The sequence below is a fragment of the Schistocerca serialis genome, chromosome 9 (assembly GCF_023864345.2).
Source record: "Schistocerca serialis cubense isolate TAMUIC-IGC-003099 chromosome 9, iqSchSeri2.2, whole genome shotgun sequence".
Lineage (NCBI taxonomy): Eukaryota > Metazoa > Arthropoda > Insecta > Orthoptera > Acrididae > Schistocerca > Schistocerca serialis.
This window is the reverse complement of record NC_064646.1, coordinates 350,687,863-350,711,488: the sequence shown is the minus strand read 5'-3', so window position 1 is coordinate 350,711,488 and position 23,626 is coordinate 350,687,863. Positions and strand designations below refer to the sequence as shown.

At 40.0% G+C, this 23,626-nt stretch overlaps 2 protein-coding genes across 4 annotated transcripts in view; one reads left to right on the top strand and one right to left on the bottom strand.

The window, feature by feature from the left end:
- LOC126418528 (transcription initiation factor IIA subunit 1-like) overlaps positions 1 to 23,626 on the top strand; it is an 86,977-nt gene that overhangs the window by 45,336 nt on the left and 18,015 nt on the right. The gene's annotated exons all lie outside the window — the stretch shown is intronic.
- LOC126418529 (hsp70-binding protein 1) overlaps positions 1 to 23,626 on the bottom strand; it is a 52,857-nt gene that overhangs the window by 28,274 nt on the left and 957 nt on the right. For all 3 annotated transcript variants that reach the window (XM_050085338.1, XM_050085337.1, XM_050085336.1), the window contains exons 2-5: positions 19,246 to 19,426; positions 14,334 to 14,555; positions 9,058 to 9,210; positions 2,768 to 2,976 (exon numbers count right to left, since the gene is read on the bottom strand). In XM_050085338.1, coding sequence (XP_049941295.1) covers positions 2,768 to 2,976; positions 9,058 to 9,210; positions 14,334 to 14,555; positions 19,246 to 19,426 — 765 coding nt within the window. The remainder of the gene's footprint in view (positions 1 to 2,767; positions 2,977 to 9,057; positions 9,211 to 14,333; positions 14,556 to 19,245; positions 19,427 to 23,626) is intronic.

Here is a 23,626-nt window from a genome sequence, read left to right as displayed (position 1 = left end):
AGTGGGTTTTAAGGGAGAGGGTAAGGAGTCATTCCAATCCCGGGAGCGGAAAGACTTACCTTAGGGGGAAAAAAGGACAGGTATACACTCGCACACACGCACATATCCATCCACACATACAGACACAAGCAGACATATTTAAATATGTCATATTTAAATATGTCTGCTTGTGTCTGTATGTGTGGATGGATATGTGCGTGTGTGCGAGTGTATACCTGTCCTTTTTTCCCCCTAAGGTAAGTCTTTCCGCTCCCGGGATTGGAATGACTCCTTACCCTCTCCCTTAAAACCCACTTCCTTTCGTCTTCCCCTCTCCTTCCCTCTTTCCTGATGAGGCAACAGTTTGTTGCGAAAGCTTGAATTTTGTGTGTATGTTTGTGTTTGTTTGTGTGTCTATCGACCTGCCAGCGCTTTTGTTCGGTAAGTCACCTCATCTTTGTTTTTTATATATATATATATATATATATATATACTAGCAGGTTGTACAGAACCAGCATGATAAGATGGGTGAAAATGGAGATTTAATAGAATGGCAGAAGGGAGCTATTGTATTTGGATGTGTCCAAGACCACATTGTGAATTAAGTTGTCAGATTTGGTGATGAATTGACATGGGCTGTCCAACATGTCTGCAAGGAATGGAGTACCACTTGTAGCCATGAATGAGGGCACTTCAAAAAGTAAGTTACACATTATAACACTGTGTAACACTTCAAAGTGATTCAGGTACATGATGCTATCTTTCAATATGGTTACCAAGTTTCCAATAACTGTCAGAATGTTCTGTCAAATTGTTCAATACCTCAACAGCAGATATCTACTCCTCAAGTCATGGAACCATTTCTGAAGCAACGTGTGAATGATCTCATTGTTGGAAAATCTCCTTCCACTCAGACGCTATTTCAGCTTTCTGAAAATGGTGAAAATCATATGGTGAAAAATATGGACTTCCTGATAAGCATCATCTGTGACTTTGTGGCCTTGGCACCATTTCACTATGGCTGGACCTGACACAGCATTTGATCTGTATACTGCCAGAATTTTAAGGTGAACCTGTGTGCAATTTAGACTTTTGTCCACAAGAATTGTACTATACTGTGCACTTCTTTCCACGAACAATACGAGACTGGAGTAGAAGGGAGAACTGATAGAGGTACTCAAGGTACCCTCCGCCACACACTGTCAGGTGGCTTGCGGAGTATGGATGTAGATGTAGATATACATTCCCAGTTACCACACCATTTCACACACACACTGTAATGCACCTGTTATGTGCAACTAGCAGTGAATGCAGGTCCATTTCAGCCAGCTTTCGAGCAAACAATGTGAAGGGAACTGCATTCAATGGATATTTGCAGACTGAAATCTCACAAAAGGCCATTGCTCACAGTGGGACATAAAACTGGAGTGGAAGCTTTTAGTATATCCAATGGGTCGACATTTTGCCTCTTTTCAAAAGAGACAAGGCACTAAGTCACTTGATGGTCCAATAAAGTGTTTAGCTCACAGTGTGTAGAGGGTGTAGTTTACTCTGGAAGCGATTCTGTGTTGTTTTGGGATTGTGTTTTTGTACCGTGACTTAACGTTAGCTAGGATGTTTTATTTCAACATTCTCAGTGACCAAGTGCTACCCTTTCCTGTACATCTTCATGATGAGTAAACTGTGAACATTTCCATCTGCCAAAATCATAACATCCATGTTCACATGGCTTCACGTATTCGTCATCGGGCACCCAACTGTACCTCAATTGGCCTGCTAAGTCGTCTGATCTTAACCCTGCAGTAAATTTCTGGGACTGTAGCACTCAACATCCTTGCAATTTGGTAGCTCTAAAGGATTATAATTATCAGTGAGTGGCTTCTTTGGGATATGGCACATTGGATGAAACTTGCAAATACTCTTCCTCCCAAAATTGAGGCCATTATGAAGGGAAGATGTGTTATGCTCTATTACCATGATATCTCGAGGGAATGATAACTTTTTTTGGCAAGTGTGCTTATGAAAACATATATTTTTGCAGTATATTGTTACTCATTTAATTACAATTCTAATTTAAGTCAGCTGGTCCTTTCTGGGCCATATAACACCCTGAGAAAATCACAATATCTTCGGTTAAAAATCACGAGTAGTTGTAGAACGCTCTACATGATGAATGTCAATACCTGTACTTATGAATACCAATTAATCATGTATTTCTTGCTAGTAGTTTTATATGCCTGAAATGGGTGACACTATTTTAACGGACTTCTGCTACTCAATTTGTGTGATTTGTCATCTAATGAGAGGTATCATGAGATCATCACTCCCTTCACCCTTCCCCCCCCCCTCCCCCCCCAAAACTCACACACTAAGTGAGCTCCACTACTATGTTGCCAATGCAATGAGACACAAGTCATTCAGAGAAAGATGCGGAATGCAGCCAACAATGATCTACTTAAGGACCCATCCTATAATTTAAACTGTGGTGATTTAGGGAAACTATGAGAAACCTAAATCAAGATAGACAGATGATATTTGAGTCTCAGTCCTCCAGTGTCTTAATCATTATGCTAGCTTGCATAAAGTGTATAAAAAAGGAGAGGAGAATATTTGAGGAGAGGAGCAATATTTGATCCCTTTTAAATAGTTTAAGTATAAAACTATATTTGATGACATTCCAAGAAGCAAAAATAATTTAAGAATATCTTCAAACACAGATTATGTAGGCTTGAATGATGTAAACTTGTTGCAACAGCTGTTTCAGGTTGTATTTCTCATTTTTACTTACTCTGAATTCCTCCTTGCCAGACACGTTTTGCATAATCTGGAACAGTTTATCGCGAAGGTGCAGTTCTGGCCTCCGACACTCTTGCTGAGATAATTCGTGATCTGACACAAGTGCAACAACTGCTGATAGCAAATGTTCAACAGCTGGGCTACCCTCTGGTCCAACCAGTCCTATGAGCTGTTCTATAAATCCCATCTTACAAAGCTCATCTGAGAACAGAGATTTGACGGATATTTTACATTTGTTATATTTTGAACATAAATACAGAAATGACAGTCAAAAGTACACATTTGCATACAAGAGAAAGAAAAAGGATAAACATGATTTATTACTGCTTATAATATATGCTACGCTGTTACTGCTGTACCATTCTGCATGCAGTTTGTGTTAAGCAACAATTATGTATGCCTTTGTTAAATAAAAATCTTACACAGCTATTTATGCACAGCATTCATTATTCATAGTAAGACTAAACTGTTCTTAATCAAGAGTCAATGAGATGACATGCTGAGTAGTGGGCAGATGCCCAGCTGAATAGTGTTATAAGCTTTTGAATATGATTAGACCTACATATTTAAGGTACTCATTAGTTTTCTAGCTTCTAATTGCAATTATCACAACACTGATATTATTATTGGAATTATTTTTTCTTGGAGAATGGCAACATCCATCAAAAGCAGTGTAGATTTATTAGCAGATGACTAGTTAATCAATTGTTTTTAGCTTAAGCATGTCACGACTGCAACTAAAAACAGTTATGTATTTGATGCCAAGGACTTTTCATTAAACTTGATGCACTGTTAATTCATGACAAAGATGCTTGCTTGACCAAAATTCACTGTCCATGAATAAATATACACTATGTGATCAAGAGTATCCAGACACCACGAAAAACATATATTTTTCATATTAGGTGCATTGTGTTGTTGCCTACTGCCAGGTACTCCATATCAGCAACCTCAGTAGTCATTTGACATCTTGAGAGAGCAGAATGAGGTGCTCCACAGGACTCACGGACTTCGAATGTGGTCAGGTGATTGGGAGTCACTTGTGTCACATGTCTGTATGTGATATTTCCACACTCCTAAACTTCCCTATATCTGCTGTTTCCAATGTGATAGTGAAGTGGAAACGTGAAGGGACATGTACAGCACAAAAGCGTACTAGCTGACCTCGTCTGTTGACTGACAGGGACTGCCAACAGTTGAAGAGCGTCGTAATGTGTAATAGGCAGACACCTATACAGACCATCATACAGTAATTCCAAACTGTATCAGGATCCACTGCAAGTTGTATGACAGTTACGTAGAAGGTGAGAAAACTTGGATTTCATGGTTGAGCAGCTGCTCATAAGCCACACATCACGCCAGTAAATGCCAAACAACAGCTCGCTTGGTGTAAGAAGCGTAAACATTGGATGACTGAACATTAGAAAAATGTTGTGTGGAGTGACGAATCACAGTACACAATGTGGCGATCTGATGGCAGGATGTGGGTATGGCGAATGCCCAGTGAATGCCATCTGCCAGTGTGTGTAGTGCCAACAGTAAAATTCGGAGGCGGTGGTGTTACGGTGTGATCATGTTTTTCATGGAGGGAGCTTGCACCTCTTGTTGTATTGCGTGGCACTATCACAGCACAGGCTTACATTGATGTTTTAAGCACCTTCTTGCTTCCCACTGTTGAAGAGCAATTCGGGGATGGTGATTGCAACTTTCAACATGATCGAGCACCTGTTCATAATGCATGGCCTGTGGCAGAGTGGTTACACGACAATAACATCCCTGTAATGGACTGGTCTGCACAGAGTCCTGACATGAATCCTATAGAACACCTTTGGGATGTTTTGGAACGCCGACTTCGTGCCAGGCCTCACCGACCCACATAGATACCTCTTCTCAGTGCAGCACTCCATGAAGAATGGGCTGCTATTCCCCAAGAAACCTTCCAGCACCTGATTGAACATATGCCTGCGAGAGTGGAAGCTGTCATCAAGGCTAAGGGTGGGCCGACAAAACACTGAATTCCAGCATTACCGATGGAAGACACCTAAGTCATTTTCAGCCAGTATCTGGATACTTTTGGTCACATAGTGTATATTACAACAGCTTTTGGTGAGTCCATGATGCCATTATTTAAATACATTGAAGATATCCAGTACTGTCTACAGAGAAATTACTGATGGTATTGAGAGTGCAGTGTGGGCCAGATGCTGAAACATTACAGGTATGTTGACTAATTAGTTTCGCTTTCTGCTACCAGGTGAAAATGTGGTGCTGTAAGCAGTCAGAATGTGATGTGAGCAGGAAAAGGGGAGGAACAATCAAACACATGATAACGGTGGTCCTGGCATGTTCATTAAGATATACTGTCAAGTTACAACACCTGTTCAATATGGTCTCCCGACTTAGCAACATGCTGCATCCTAACATGGCATGGTCGACAGTTGCTCACAGCATATCCAGTGTAATCAGAGCAATATGCTATCCTTCAGATCTGGAAGAGTCCAGATACACTACTGGTCATTAAAACTGCAACACCACGAAGATGATGTGCTATAGATGCGAAATTTAACCGACAGGAAGAAGATGCTGTGATGTGCAAATGATCAGCTTTTCAGAGTATTCACACAAGGTTGGTGCTGGTGGTGACACCTACAACATGCTGCCATGACGAAAGTTTCCAACTGATTTCTCGTACACTAACAGCAGTTGTCCGGCGTTGCCCGGTGAAACGTTGTAGTGATGCCTCGTGTAAGGAGGAGAAATGCGTACCATCACGTTTCCGACTTTGATAAAGGTCAGATTGTAGCCTATCGTGATTGCGGTTTATCGTATCATGACATTTGCCCGCGTTGATCGAGATACAATGACTGTTAGCAGAATAGGGAATCAGTGGGTTCAGGAGGGTAATACAGAACGCCGTGCTGGATCCCAATGGCCTCGTATCACTAGCAGTCGAGATGACAGGTATCTTATCCGCATGGCTGTAACGGATCGTGCAGCCACGTCTTGATCTCTGAGTCAACAGATGGGGACACTTGCAAGACAACAACCATCCGCATGAACAGTTCGATGACGTTTGCAGCAGCATGGACTATCAGCTCGGAGACCATGGCTGCGGTTACCCTTGACGCTGCATCACAGACAGGAGCGCCTGTGATGGTGTACTCGGCGACGGACCTAGGTTCACGAATGGCAAAACGTCATTTTTTTGGATGAATCCAGGTTCTGTTTACAGCATCATGATGGTCGCATCCGTGTTTGGTGACATCGCGGTGAACACACATTGGAAGCGTGTATTCGGCATCGCCATACTAGCGTATCACCCGGCTTGATGGTATGGGGTGCCATTGGTTACACGTCTCGGTCACCTCTTGTTCGCATTGACGGCACTACATTTCAAATGTGTTACGACCCATGGCTCTACCCTTCATTCGATCCCGAAACCCTACATTTCAGCAGGATAATGCACGACCACATGTTGCAGGTCCTGTACGAAGCTTTCTGGATACAGAAAATGTTCCGACTGCTGCCCTGGCCAGACATTCTCCAGATCTCTCACCAATTGAAAATATCTGGTCAATGGTGGCCGAGCAACTGGCTCGTCTCAATACGCCAGTCACTACTCTTGATGAACTGTGGTATCGTGTTGAAGCTGCATGGGCAGCTGCACCTGTACATGCTGTCCAAGCTCTGTTTGACTCAATGCCCAGGCGTATCAAGGCCATTATTACAGCCAGAGGTGGTTGTTCTGGGTACTGATTTCTCAGTATCTATGCACCCAAATTGCGTGAAAATTTAATCACATGTCAGTTCTAGTATAATATATTTGTCCAATGAATACCCGCTTATCATCTGCATTTCTTCTTGGTGCAGCAGTTTTAATGGCCAGTAGTGTACATCCCTGGTAAACATGATATTTTATTTCGGGGGATCTGGAAGGCCACACGTCTTGAAATTGCCTAGATATGATACGGCTCTTACTGAAGATTTCCCAAAGCAAATCTTTCACCTGGCAAGCAACATATGGTGTAGTCCCATCTTGCATGAAAATTAGTTGTGTGGGCACAGTTGCGTTCTTGCAAAGCTGGAATCCTGTGTTGCACAAGAAGTTTCTTATAACATGCTGATGCCACTGTATACCTAACAAGTGCACAAGGTGTCACCTCCTCGAAGAAAAACAGACGGAGAATGAAGGAGTTTGTGAAACCACACCACACAGTCACATAAGCTGAGTGCAGTGGATGTTCCTGCACAACATGTGGCAGAGTAGAGCTCCATACGTGACAGTTCTATGCATTCATGGCAATGTACAGAGAAAAATGTGCCCCTTCCATCCAAATAATATTCTCGGTGACATGTCATCCATTTCTATATGTGCCAAAAAATGAAGGGCAAAATCATGGCATTGTAGCCTGCCTTGGGGCTTTATTTTATAGACATTCTGGATCTTGTACAGATCCCAGTGTAAAATGGCCTGCAAAATCTTTTGAACTGTGGACCATGGAAGATACAATTCCCACGATTTGAGCACTGGCTGCAGAATCTGAGGCATGTGCTGCATGGTCAGCTATAGCTACAGCAACTTTATCAACAACTGCTATGGGAATGGGCTGACCCCCTCTCCTTGCTGCACCACGTAACTTGCCTGTTTCTTCAAATTTCTTGAACCTGTTCTTTAGCCCTTTTATTGACATGGGGCCCTTTCGCTGCTATTTCTATCGGCTGCTATTACCACTATTCTGATAAAACAAGTTTACCAGCAGTGCACAGACTTTCTCATAAATTGCCTTTGTGTTTAATACAGAATACTTCAACTGTCTTAACCCTTTACACCAACAGTCACTTTTCAAACAAAATCAACATGCACTGCCAAGCGACAACAGCATACCGACATCAAAACAAGAAACATTTCACATTCTGTTTCAGCATCATGTGATTATATCGATTACTTGCAACTAATCATTTAACATTGTACTTGCTACTTTATCTTTGGTTTCTACAGAAGGTTGTGAAAGACTGAGGTTTATTAGCCTATACATTTTGTGTTTGTATCAGCTCTGTTCAAGATTTTCTAGTTTTGACGATGGGAGAAATAGGAATAAAGTGCCTCCTTCACAACTGCAGGAGCAATAAAGGCAAACACACAAATTAATCTCAAAATTGTTCAAACACTTGCTCTATTGAGAGACACGGAAAGTAAAAATGCGACAACTTGAAAGCTAAAATGTACATGCAATGGAGGGGAAACATATTCATTCAAATTCCTGGATCATGTTGTTACAGTATAGGTAATATTTGTTACATCATGTCTGTGCATATGCATCTGCAATTATTACAAAAAATCAGACACGTGAACTAGAAACTATGTACACCATGGGAATACATCACATTGGTGACAAAGATAATATAAAGTGGTTGGCAGAAGAAATGATAACCCACAAGAGGGGTATTTGAAGTTGTTACATGTTGTATGACACATTAAACTGCATAATAAGAACATAAATACGAAACAAATTATATAGCAGACAGCTCTATCTAGCAGTATATATATATATATATATATATATATATATAAATATAATAGCGGGAAACATTCCACATGGGAAAAATATATCTAAAAACAAAGATGATGTAACTTACCAAACGAAAGCATTAGTATGTTGATAGACACACGAACGAACACAAACACACACACAAAATGTGTGTGTGTTTGTTTGTCTGTCTATCAACATCATCTTTGTTTTTATATAAGAAACATTCCACATGGGAAAAATATATTAAAAACAAAGACTCCATGACTTACCAAACCGGAAAGCGCTGGTAGACAGACACAATAAAAAACACACACACAGAATTTCAAGCTTTCGCAACCAACGGTTGCTTCGTCAGGAAAGAGGGAAGCAGACATCATGTCTGCTTGTGTCTGTATAATTGTGGATATATATATATATATATATATATATATATATATATATATATATATATATATGTGTGTGTGTGTGTGTGTGTGTGTGTGTGTGTGTGTGTGTGTGTGTGTGTGTACACACACTTCCTGATGAAGCAACCGTTTGTTGCGAAAGCTTGAATTTTGTGTGTATGTTTGTGTGTCTATCGACCTGCCAGCGCTTGTTTGGTAAGTCCCATCATCTTTGTTTTTAGATATATTTTTCCCACGTGGAATGTTTCCCTCTAATGTTACTGCATCTAGTGCAATCAGAATCAGTGGCTAGTGTGATCAAACTAATCCTTAATAAAACAATGGAAAATCTGCGATATGTTGCAAACCTTTTATTTCTGTGCTTGAACAGAGACTCGACAATAGGAATGCAGATTTCACCTGCAACTTCTCAACATTGCTCTGCATAGCACGAAGGAGGACTGAGTATCCCGCATGTTTTATAAACTCTTGAAGAGCATTTTTATTCTCACGTACAAGACCTAAAATCAAAGGATGATGTCAGCCAATAAAACTACATAAAGTCCCAATGAGATAGATAAATGTGAAACATAAACATGCACTTGCAGAAGAAAAGTGAGAATCATACATTTAAGAAACCAAACTTTCTATGAACAGGACTTATGTAATGCTCCAATAATTCGTATAAACATTTTTTTTGCATAAAGGTCTTCAGTATGTCACAACTCCTCTCAGATATTGAAGAAAAAGCATTTTTTCGAAGTTTATACCATTATTATTATTATTATTATTATACAAATTTGGCCGTTAAAGACCGTGAAAACAGTTATTTCTTGCGCTTCTGGGAAGTCTTCTTTCTCTCAGTCCACACTTCCTTCATTCTTGCGCTGAAGGCGGCTTTTCTCTCTTCAGACCATTTAGTTCCACAAGTCTTCTTAATTTTCACACCGAAACCCGTGAATGAATTCAGTTTTTTTCTAAAAAGGTTTCTGTTAAATATTGTTTCCTGATCTATGTCCATTTCTTTTAGATCTCTTTCTGTGTTGATAAACCATAAACTTTTATTTTTTAGATTTGCGATGTACGAAAATATTTGTTTTGTAAGCCTATTCGGGTTCATCCTCATGATGTGAGAATAAAAGGAGCATCATCTTTTTCTAATTTCATCTGTAATTTTGCTGCACTTCGTATACACTTCTTTGTTGCTTTTTAGTCTGTATACAGGCTTGCATTGATCATCTGTTACTTTCCTGTGTCCAAGAATTGTCCTCACAATTCTTCTTTCACGATTTTCTATCTGTTGTGCGTATGTAAAATTTGCCAGTGTTTCTGATGCATATAGTATCTGCAGTCTAATGACAGTCTGGTAGTGTCTGAGTTTATACCATCCTGTTATCTTCCGCTAAGCCTCTTTATCCAGCGCATCTTCCTAGTCGATTCTGCGATTTTCCATTACTCCACTTATGTGGTCTGTCCAAGAATGTCGTGGCCTTGCGCACTTACGGCTGCCAGGTGGTTTCCATTCGTAAACCTTCTTTGGCCACCGATGATCTGGCATTCTCATCATAGGTCCGTACCATTTTAATGATTTTCTTTCAATTCTATCCATCACATTATCATTTGCCTTCATTCTAGCTCTTACTTCATCATTAGTTTTTCTTTCGATTCTTGATATTCTGGCACTCCATTTCCACAGCTATTAGTCTTCTTTTGAGATCTGCATTTAAGATCCATAGTTCTGATCCACAGCATAGCACTGATTCAACCATTATCTTACCTACTCTTTTCTTATTGCTGTTGGAAATATTCTTATCCCACCAAAAAGAATACATACACCGTAACACTTTTCCGCTTCGCTGTATTTTACTTCTGTATGGACCAAACCATTTTTATCAATATGTGCCCCGAGATATTTAAATTTCTCTACCTGTCTCATAACTGCTTTGTCATTGATGTGTACTTCAAATTTAGCATCACTATTCACCACCAGATACTCTGTTTTTGTTAGACTCATTTGTTGTATCATGAACTCAAGGTCATAATCATCTTGTGCTATAATAGGTTGGTCATCAGCAAAACCTAATGAAAATATCTGTACATTGTCAACAGTGATTCCCATTCCTCTGCAACTGTTCTTCCCATTTCAGAGAGCAACTTCTACATATAAATTGAACAAGATGTGTGACATACTGCAACCTTGTCGCAAACATTTAGTGACATTAATAGGTTCTGATAACTTTAAACCTCGTTTAATCTGTACCACATTATCTCACATTTCAATAATAATTTGTAAAAGGTGATCATCCATAACTATACCTTTCATAGCTTCCCACAGCTTAGCTCTAGGAACTGTATCGTAAGCTTTTGCTAAATCTACAAAGGCAATGTGTAGCTCCTCCCCTACTGCTATAAATTTCTACATTAGTTGTTGTAAAATAAATAGGCTATCTGTCCAAGATCTGTTCTACCTAAACCCGCTCTCGTCTTCCACAATATGGTGGCCAACATTTTGTCTAATTTTTTCAAACATTATCTTGCCAAATAAGCTGCTCATTGTACAGTTGACACTAATGCCTCTATAGCAGTTTGTGTCTTTTTTATTCCCTTTCTTGAAAATAGAAACCATATATGACTTTTTCGATGAGTGAATTTCAATCCTTTTACAACAGTTGTTCACCAGGCAGGTTATTCGATTCTTCAGATATCTTCCTTCAGCCTTCAATAATTCAACAGGAATGTTTCCTGCACCAGGTGATTGGCCAGTCTTTATTTTAGTTCATGCACATTTCACTTCCTCTATTGTAATGTTTATATTTCGATCAGTTACTTCCATCTTCTCTTCATTCCCTTGCGTGTAATGTGGCCTATCTTCAATTTAAAGGTCTGCATAATGCTTTTTCTATTCTTTTAAGGGAATTAGGTTGTCTACTGATTTGTTTACTTGTGTTTTCTCCATACTGGTAACTGTCCTCCACACTTCTGTTGTTTCTGATCCACCTATTAAGACTCACAATTTCAATACATTTCTGTTCCCACATCTTTTCTAATTTGATTCTGATTCGTAATTTGTTGTCTGGTAGTTTTGCCTGTCCTGTAGTGATTTAGTTGATAACCATTTTTTGTAGAGATTTTTCTTTTCCCTATTCAACATCTTCAGGTCATCAGACATCCATGGAGGATCCCATTTACCTAGACTCTTACTCTCAGTCCTTATTATCTCTAGAGAAATTTTGTAAGTGCTTTTTTAAATATTTTCATATTCTACTTCAACATTTTCATCTTCTGGAATCGCTTTTAGTTCATTTTCTAATCTAATTTGAAATAAATCCTTGATGCTGAACTGCTTCAGGAGAAAGAGCTTATACCTTTCCTGCTCTAATTTCTCACGATTGCTGTGGATCGACTTGTTCAGTTGTTGATGGTTTTCTCCTAAATGGGAACGTCAACTTTGCTAAAACTAAGCAGTGATCAGACCCACAGTTGACTCCCCGCATGACTCTACAGTCTTGAATTACCACTTTTGGCTGTTTCTTGGTAATGATGTAATCGATTATTGATTTCTGCTGTAATAATTGTCTCTCCCATGTATATCTGTGGGTATCTTTATGTGAATAGTGTATGTTCAGAATTTTCAAGTCGTATTGGTTACAAAATTCTACAAGATTTTCTCCAGAACTATTCATGACATTTCCTCCATATCTTCCTTGTCAGTATTATCATCAAATTACATGGCACTGAAACAGTTATAATAGGAGTGTATGCACCAAATGCCGATGCGGCACAGCAAACCAAAGATCATTTCTACCAGAAATTAGACCATCTACTCAACCAAGTCAAAAAGCACCAAGAAGTAATAACAGCAGGAGATTTTAATGTGAAGGTTGGCTCACAAGAAAATGAAGTTTATACCTAACCTCCTAATTATTTATTGGCTGACTAGCTTTTGGATTTGGCCATTTCCTCGAGCCACCTATTTACAGAGAACAAAATCTGGAGTGAGTCGTTATGTTGAATGTGGAGAATAAGGTATCAGTAATAATATTATCCATGTGGTAATTACTTATTTTGTAAGGTGCTGAAAAAGAAAAGAAAAAAATTACTGTACAACTGTGATGTGATGGAACGCTGTGTTTCATACTGAATATTGTTAGTGAGATTAGTGCAATCGTGAAATAACTGGAATACAATAGAGATTACATATGACCTTATAATAAAATTCTTTGCATCAACATCTGTAAAAATTATAATAATACCTACAAAAAATAAACCACGTGTAACACAGTGTAATCCAGTGAGAAAAAATTCTTGTCTCTATTCCTCCATACCAAACATATCCTACATACAAAATACATAAGTAGTTCCCACAGGAACCATATTATTATGGATATCTTTATTAGCCTCTTTCAATGCATCCACTCATAACAAAAATGTTGTTCCCTGTAATAGGTGACTTGTGAAAATTGAGCAAAGTCTGAAACTAGTCAGCCAATAAATAATTAATAGCTTTGAGATAAACTTTTTTTTTTAAGTCTTTCCTTCAATCATTTTGTTTGTCTACATCAACTCAGGCTTGCAAAACTGCTCATTGTTAATGCTTTGTGCAGTCTGATAAACTGAGTACCCTCAGTTATTTTCAAGATTGACTTTCCCAATACTTCACAAAATCTCTAAGACTTACGTCAAACACTGGTACAAATTAAATTGAAATCATGAAAAATACTGGCAAACTCATCTTGAGGCCTCTAATTAATAACTCCTCTTGTTAATACATGAATGATACCTGCAACAATTAAAAATATAGTCACTGTAGCAAAAACAAACTTTACCATTATTATGATATGGATATATCTAAACAGTTTGTTTGTAATGAGTGCTGTTTACTGGTTTTCCTTTCCTAATTACCTGCATGGATAAAGGCTTATGAAGAATGGCATAAATTGTAATAAATTATATAAATATAATTTAACTACAGTATCTGAGAGTACAAAATACGAAGGACTACGATATTTTTAATAAGTTTTTACAGTATCATGACTCGTTTGTCTATTTCTTTTCTACAGTCATTTGGATATTTTGAACCAAGTAATATGGTAAAATATAATAGTAAATAACTAAAATTAAATACAGAAAAATGCTTAATGTAAGAATATTGGTTGTTGGACTGCTGGTAGAGAATAGCTCTTGTTCTGGTTTAAGAAAATGTGAAAAAGTGTGAGCTAGACTCCTAATAGTTCCTTCCTTGGGAAGGAGGGGGAGGGAGGGAGGGAGGGAGGGAGGGAGGGAGAGAGAGAGAGAGAGAGAGAGAGAGAGAGAGAGAGAGAGAGAGAGAAGGAAGGGGGGGGGGAGGGAGGCTGGGTAACGTTAAAAAAGAGGGGCAGGTCACTCAAGGCTCCACGATGAGAGGACAATGGCAGACAAATATTTTTGTATACCCTCAACCTGAGAACAGGTCTCAACCTATCCCTTTCTCCTCCCAAAGAAAGGAACTTTTAGTTTTGAAAATAGAAGAATGTAAGCACTTTTATTTAGGTGTATAAGCAATACTGAAATTATGCCTCTCAAAGGTAAGTACTGGCTAGCAATTCGTCTCATAATTTTCTTGATTGAATTATCCTTTTGGTACAATAAACACAAGTAAACTCACAAGAAATAGCATAGAGGGCCTTAACGCGGACCTGGCTGGCTGGATCATTATCTATGAGATTCAGCAAAGGCTGTAATAAATTAGCCTCCAGAATGCGTTGCTGGCAGTAAGGGTTATTCTGCGTCAGTTCGGCAATGATTTCTGCAGCACGCCAACGTAAGCTGCTGTGTGCCGAGTCCAGGCATGGATGGAAAATACAAAAGCCTCCAATTTTGTGGAAATCTGTAAGGTGGAAGAAACAAGTGTTATAACAGAAAGCTCACAAGCCTATTTTATTCTTTGTGTTGAAAAGGAATACACAGTAAACACTACCTGTAAAAATAAATACATGTTCTAAACTACAAATATTTATCGCCATAAGGTGATCTGTGTACTCTCCTTGTGAAGGTCTTCATTTGAACTGTTGAGTGTGAGGCTGACTCAATTGCTAAGCCTGATTTCCGCTTTTCTCACATGATACACTGAAAGCCATGGATCGAGGCAATCAGATGTATGCAGTATTTTTTGACTTCTGGCAAAGCACTGGATTCAATTCCACAAAAATACTTCTTAATTAAAGTAATACCATATGGGGTATCAAACCGAATTTGGGGGCTGTATTGGGGATTTGTTGGTAGGGTGGATGGAATTATTGACAGAAGAGTAGCAGTTTCAGGCATGCCCCAAGAACATGTGTTGTGATACTTGCCATTCACTGTGTACATTAACGATCTGGAAGACAATATTAACAGTAAACTTAGACATTTCGCATTTCCTGCAATTATCTAAGTACTCTACCTAAACAGTTGCACGAATATCCAGTCATATTTTGATAAGATTTCAAAATGGTGCAAAGAAAAGCTGCATAAATATCCAGTCACATTTTGATAAGATTTCAAAGTGGTACAAAGACTGACATGCTTTAAATGGTTAGAAATGAAAACTGTGCACTTTACAAAACAAAATGTAGGATCTTATGACAATAATATCATTGAGTCACAACTGGAATCAGTCAACTCATAGAAATAACAGGGTACAACAATTTGTAGGAATAGGTAATGTAATGAACACACTGGCTCAGTCATAGGTAAACCAAGTGCCAGGCTTCGGTTCATTGGGAAGATACTAGGTTGATTTGACTCAAGGGGGAGCATCAAAGAAATGGCAAAACGCTTGAAGTGGCGAACACACAGTGACATTTGATGGGTTCTTCTTCCCACACTCCGTTTGCAATCGGAATGGGAAGGAAATCTAACATGTGGCACCATGCTAAGCATTCTCTACCACACATTTAAAAAAATCCGACTACACCTACATGAGATTGAAAAAGGTAATTTCTCCTTAAACTGCATTGTTCTTGATGATGAATTCTGGATTGGGTGATTCAGGAGGAAAGGTACATATTTTGAGGAGAGGTAGTATTAGTGACATAAAATACTTACAAAGGTGATATTAAATGTGTTCTATATTAGAAACCATTCAGAATAGGGCATATGTCCATATGAAGTTTTTTATTCAGAATCATTAATAGTATCACCTGTCAAAACATGTACCTTCCCTCCTGACTCACCCTGTGTGTGTGTGTGTGTGTGTGTGTGTGTGTGTGTGTGTGTGTGTGTGTGTGTGTGCGTGTGCACGCACGCACGCGCGCTTGCTTTCCTGTGCCAGCCTCTTCATCTCAGAGTATCATTTGCATCAAACATCCTAAATTAATAGTAGATATATTCCGATCTCCGCCTTTCCCTAAAGTTTTTATCCTGTGCAGGTCCATCAAGTACCATGGAAGTTTTTCCTTGATATCTTAATGACATGTCCTACATTCCGGCCCTTCTTCTTGTCGATGTTCTCCACATATTCCTCTTGTAGCTGATTTTGTGGAGAACCACCTCATTTCTTATATCTTATCAGTCCACCTGGATACTTAACATTCAGTTAAGACACTGAATTAACAAAGAGCTGTGACTGATGTATTTGCTGATACACCATACAATTCTTTCTTCTGGAAAAGTAACGCTCACACTCTTTTGAGATGGAATACAGGAATCTCTAAACACTATGTTCCCAATGTTTGCACAGTAAACAGCCAATCTTAATGTGATTTGCTAGACACTATTTGAAACCTGCAACTAGATAAAGTTATCACAGTTTCCTGAGAGAGAATATACATTATGTGATCGAAAGCATCCAGACACCTGGCTGAAAATGGCTTACAAGTTTGTGGCGCCCTCCATCAGTAATGCTGGAATTCAACATGGTGTCGGCCCACCCTTAGCCTTAACAACAGTTTCACTCTCATAGGCATACATTCAATCAGGAACTGGAAGGTTTCTTGGGGAATGGCTGCCCATTCTTCATGGAGTGCTGCACTGAGGAGAGGTATCGATGTCGGTCATTGAGGCCTGCCATGAAGTTTGCGTTCCAAAACATCCCAAAGGTGTTCTATAGGATTCAGGTCAGGACGCTGTGCAGGCTAGTCCATTACAGGGATGTTATTGTCATGTAAGCACTCTGCCACAGGCCATGCATTATGAACAGGTGCTCGATCATGTTGAAAGATGCAATCAGCATCCCTGAATTGCTCTTCAACAGTGGGAAGCAAGAAGGTGCTTAACATATCAATGTAGGCCTGTGCTGTGATAGTGCCATGCAAAACAACAAGGGGTGCAAGCCCCCTCCATGAAAAATACGACCACACCATAACAGACCGCCTCTGAATTTTACTGTTGGCACTAAACACGCTGGCAGGTGACGTTCACCAGGCATTTGCCATAACCCACACCCTACCATCGGATCGCCACATAGTGTACCATGATTCATCACTCTACACAACATTTTTCTACTGTTCAATCGTCCAATGTTTACACTCCTTACACCAAGTGAGGCATCATTTGGCATTTACCGGTGTCATGTGTGGCTTAAGAGCAGCCGCTCGACCATGAAATCCAAGTTTCCTCACCTCCTGCCTGTCATTGTACTTGCAGTGGATCCTGATGCAGTTTGGAATTACTGTGTGATGGTCTGTTATGATGACTACCTATTACACATTACGACCCTCTTCAACTGTCGGCAGTCTCTATCAGTCAACAGATGAGGTCAGCTTGTACGCTTTTGTGCTTTATGTGTCCCTTCACTTTTCCACTTCACTATCACATCAGAAACAGTAGACCTAGGGATGTTTAAGAGTGTGGAAATTGCACGTACTGATGTTTGACATAAGTGACACCCAATCACCTGACCACATTCGAAGTCCGTGAGTCCCACGGAGTGCCCCGTTCTGCTCTCTCATGATGTCTAATGACAACTGAGGTCGCTGATATGGAGTACCTGCCAGTAGGTGGCAGCACAATACAACTAATATGAAATATGAAAAAGTATGCTTTTGAGGGTGTCCAGATACTTTTGATCACATTTTGTATAATTCTGAATATTTAACATGTCTTGCACATCCATCTGATCTGATGTAGCACCAAGTAATTGCCAAGTCTCGGGCCCCTCAAGAAGTAGCCCAGAAGTTTCAAATCATAGATGAAGGGCAGAGGTGATGCATGGTTTCAGTCTGAATAATTTTTCTTGTGGAATTTAGGCATTAATGAAATTCAGCACACTTATTAATCACAACAGAGACTACGTTCAACAGCAATAATTCCTTTTTACTCTTTGAGTAGTGAATGCAGTATCTACACAGATGAGATGCAAAAGACTTACTAAAAATTAAATTACGACAATGGATAGCAAGTACATTAAATAATATACAACAAGCAACTGATTATCTGGTTTTCATATTACCTGTTCATAGTGTAAAATTAAAAATGAAGCTTGAAGTATTTTGTTGTAATTAGGACAAAATATTTTCATTTAGAACAGACTATTATGCATGTGACTTGTGTTTTACTGCTGAAAACAACGCAGCTCACAATACCACAATCATGTATCCCTAAAATATTTTTGGGTTGTTTCACATTTCATCTTCATGTAAATTTACAGACTTTAGCCTTGTAATATGCCTGTGGCTGGCTTTCTGTCTATATGTTTGCCAAGCCCTTCCCATGTGAGCTAAAGGGCAACAATTCCATCTCACTCAAGGTCAACAGGAGAAGAAAATTACTTGCGTTTTGTCCGAGTAGGTTCCTTCAAAATATTTGGTCATGTTGGCATGAAATGAAACCATACTGTTAAACATCACCAGCAGGAATGCATTGTTGGTTGCACTTTTCTATTTGCAAACAGATCTCAGTAACATGAGCAGTTCCTAACCTGGATCATTGACAATATGTATTAATGTATCTCATCTTTCTTGTCTCCCCTGAAGTTACATGTGCGTGGAAGCTGACAGATAAATGCAAATGTATTGTTTCAAGGATTGAAAAGATTGTGTGTTTGGAAGGTGACAGATAAACACAAATGTCTTGTTTTAAGGTTAAAAAAGAAATCATTGGTGAAGGGCGTAATGAGCCATGCTTATGAAACTGGATTTGAGCAAATCAGTGAAGCAGAGATATAGTGGCCAAAGTATGCTTGGTAGAAGAAGATGAGGTGATTGAGGAACATGTTGTCATGCATACCAAGGCACTGAAATGTATTAATCTGTTACTATAGTATGCACGACAAAATTTGTTTTAAATATACTGCTGTTATGACTCCCCCGAAAATGAGAACCGTCATCAGGAAAAAGAGTGAGTGTAAGCAACTAATGCAGAAGGCTTTGAAATGTGGCATGACTTTTTTTGCAAATAAATTAATGTCAGTTTTTACCAAAAAGTGGATATTTTATATTATCCATGTTTTTCAGTTGTCTGTGCAGTCTTGGGTCCACATTAACCTATATAATCAGAAGCTTGCTGAAGTTACAAGGACATAAGATAGTGACAAAGACTTGGAACTGACCTAGTTTCAGCTGATAGGTAAGCCTGTTACTTTGTAGGAAGAAACTTACCATTTGCAGTGTCCATGTTATCAACATGCTGTGTAATAGTATCCAATGCTGCTTCACATGCAGAGGGATCGTCCTCCAGCTCCAGTGTACCAGCATTTTTCAGGATGTTTATTGCCTTTAACAACTCTTCTATCACATCAAATGTCAGACTCTTCAGAGCTGCTTCCAAAAATTTTCGTCTCTGAAAAAAAGAGGTTTGGAACTTTAATTAAAACTACAGCAGTTAGGCAGTGCAGGAATATCCCTAGCTCTTAAATTACATGCTTAGTAAAATTTAATCATTATATCTCAACAGATTTAAATATTTATCATTATGACTAAGAACAGTTGGCTGCATACTGGCATGTTCTTGTGAAACATGCAAATGAAAATAGTCATCTTATTCAAAACTGTAAATGCGCATAAAAAGTTTGAGAAGAGTTGCCCAAAAAAAAAGTGCGTGTGTGTGTGTGTGTGTGCGCGTTAGTATAAATGTACAGAAGAAAATTTAACAGCAGTTAAGTCAGGAGTGAAGAAATTACCTTTTGCACCATTCCATGTCAATGTAACCATAAACATATGAATATAATAGAGGGAAACATTCCATGTGGGAAAAATATATCTAAAAATAAAAATAAAGATGCTGTTACTTACCAAACGAAACTGTTGGTATGTTGATAGGAGACAATAAAACACACACACACACACACACAAATTTCAAGAAAGCTTGAAATTTGTGTGTGTGTTTGTGTGTTTTTTATTGTCTCCTATCAACATACCAACGCTTTCGTTTGGTAAGTAACCATAAAAATAATATTGTGAGAAGGAAAGTTGCTACTTGCCATATCGTGGAGATACCGAGTCGCAGATAGGCACAACAAAAAGACTTTCACAATTAAAGCTTTCAGCCATTGGCCTTTGTCAACAATACACACTCACACACGACTGCAATCTCAGGCAACTGAAACCACACTGCGAGCAGCCGCACTGGTCCATGATGGGAGTGGCGACTGGGTGAGGGTAAGGAGGGGGCTAGGGATGCGAGGGGGAGGGATAGAACGGTGAGGGTAATGGTCAGTGAAGTGCTGCAGGTTAGACAGAGGGCAAGTGGGAGGAAAGGAAGAGGGGGGGGGGAAGTTGCGGAAATTGGGAGAAATAAAAAGACTGGGTGGGGTGGTGGAATGACGGCTGTGTAGTGTGGGAATGGGAACAGGGAAGAGGCTGGATGGGTGAGGGCAGTGACTAAACAGCATGAATAGCCACCGGCAAACTGTGGTCAGGAAACAAGTGGACTACCCTGTTGCTCAATACACTGCCATCCTTCATTTTACTGACTGCTTCACAGCCTGTGCCATATGGATCCTTCCCACGAACACCAGATTTTCTGAATTGTGCAGGTGGAAAATTTCCCTGCAATACATCCTATGTTCCTGTAACCCTCCTCGCCTCAACCTTCGTTAGTCACTGTCCTTGTCCATCCAGCCCCTTCCCTGTTTCCATTCCAGCACTTCACGGCCATCATTCCACCACCACACCCAGTCCTTTTATTTCTTTTCTTTTCTGCTACCCCCCCCCTATCTCCCCCCTGCCCTCTGTCTAACCTGCAGCACTTCACTGTCCACCAAGCCCACCATACCATCACTCCACCTCCCTGCCCCAGCCCACTCCTTACCCCCACCCAGTTGCCACTCCCATCATGCACCTGTGCTGCTGTTCGCAGTGTTATTTCAGTAGCCTGAGACTGCAGTCACTGACCTGTACCACCAAGACTTGATGGACTAAGGTCCACAAAGGGGGGAGGGATTGCCATTACACTTCACTGACAGCAACATCTAGGCTCCTACACATTTGCTGGTGAAATATGGGGGGGGGGGGGTGTTTCAATAAGTAAGGAAACACTTTTTTCCTTGGCCAGTTTCTGTTGAATAAATGTGGAATTTGTTATGGGATATTGTGGAATATTCCCACTTCAGTCCCCATACTTTCATGAAGTTCCAAATAGGTGGTGGTGCTATGCATAGCCTGCAAAATGGTGTCTGTAACAGAGGTGCATTCCAAGCAGAAAGCTGTCTTTGAGTTTCTTTTGACAGAAAACCAGAGCAACACAGATATTCATAGGCACTTGTAAAATGTCTATGGATATGTGGCAGTGAGCAAAAGCACGGCGAGTCACTGGAGGAGGTGTCTGTCGTCATAGCATGCTCGCGCAAGCCTGGTGATCAATGGATCACAATGAAACACCTCACTACTGAACCGGACGTCTCTATTGGTAGTGCTGACTCATCCACTATTTGGGGCACACAAAGGTGTGTGCTATTGGGTTCCTCGCCACCTGATGGAAGGCCATAAAGAACAATGAAGGACTGTCTGTGCAGAATTGCTTGCGCATTTTGAGGATGATCATGTCAATTTCTAGCCGAACTTTGTCATAAGGGAATAAACATGGATTCATCAATGGGAAACAAAATGACAATCCATGCAGTGGCACAACACCACTTCTCCTCCGAATAAAAAGTTCAGACTATCCCTCAGCCAGTAAAGTCATGGCAATAGTCTTCTGGGACACTGAAGGGGTTATTCTGTTTGATATCTACCATCATGGTGCAATGATCAACACTGACTTCTCCTTCTCCACGATAATGCCAAGCTTCACACAAGTCCGTGCACCAGAGAGGAGCTCACAAAACTTAATTGGACTGTTCTTCCTCATCCACCTGACAGCCCAGATCTTGTTACCTTCCAACTTCCATCTGTTTGGTCCAATGAAGGATGCTCTGTGTGGGAAGCAGTATGTAGATGATGGGGAGGTTATTGATGAAGCAAGACGTTGGCTCTTAGGTTGACCAGTAGAGTGGTACCATGCAGGCATACCGGCCCTCCCAGTAAGGTGATGTAAGGCCATGGCATTGAACAGAGATTATGTTGAAAAATAGGGTTTTGTAGCCAAAAGATAGGGGAATTATGGTGTACAGGAATCCTGAAAAAGACAATCTATTTTCATAAAAAAACTGTTTTGCGTTACTTATTGAATGCCCCTTGTACCTGAAAGACATAATAAATCCTTATGTGGGTAAATGCCTGCATCATACTCAAAACTCTGTGGATTTTCTGAAATTTCTTAACATCTTGCTTAGCTTGTTGCTGTTGCACCAGGATGTCATATGTCATTAGAACTCATTAGTCAGATATCTGACTCTCAGACCCTCCCCCCTCTTTTCAGGTGTAGCCTGGCCTCCATATATTTTCTATTTAATGGAGAATATTGGATGGATGGAGCTGAAATGGGCAGCCCACTCTCACCTGTGGTTGCAAATCTGGATATGGAACACTTTGAGGAGGCAGTCCTGAAGTCACCCAAATGGAAACCCACTTGTTTTTTCCATTACATAGATGATACTTTTCGTGGAAAAGACAAGCTCCATGACTTCCTCGCACATCTGAACTCCACTGGCTGCATGCAAACATCAGATTCTCCATGGAGACCAACATAAATGGTTTCATGATATCCAGAAGAGTGGATGGCACTCTGGGTCACTGTGTATACTGGAAGCAAATGCAGACTGATATGTCTCTGCCACAACCAGTAGGGTGTTGAAAACATTAGTATACAGGGAGCACATCAACTCAGATAAACTGGAACACCTCAAAACAGTGCTCCAGGAAAACAGTTATTCAGAATGGGAGATCAGACCACTCCTGCATAACCTTTTTCAAGACAGATGAAGTTACACAGAAAAAAAAGCCACTGCCTTTTATACTTTACACCAGTGTGGTATTGGGCACATACTGAAAAAGCACTGAGTAAGAACACCCACAAATGCGTAACTAGCGATGCCTGTGAACTGACATTTAAGCAACTCAGTGATGCAGATATAGTGACCAAAATGTGTTTGGTACAGGAAGATGAGGCAATTGCCAAACAAAACATGGTAATTATTGTGGGACACTAAGTATGACACTGGTTTACTTGAAGACCACGATATACCAGATTCCGTGAGAAAGTGGCAAGCCATTTACTGGACAAACAGTGTGCACCATCATTTATTGACACCAACAACTGAAGTGGCATACTTGACTAAGGTATTCTAATGAATCAGAGATCACAGAGAACTGTTTGTCTGACACTCATATGACGGAATGTGAATGCACCAGAATTTTAACACACACTGAAATAATGGGCAGTGTCACTAGAGGAGACACTGAAATATGCACCAGGGACAATCTCATCAACAGGACTGTGGGTATAATCTCAACAAGCCTTGAGAACTAGCACAAGCTCTAAGGAGACACTAAACAAATACAATGAACTGATAGACAGAGTGACTAAAATCCATACTACTTAGCCTACTGCAACTGAGGTGCCCTGCCAGGTATTGCTGGCCACAGAATCCGACACAACTGC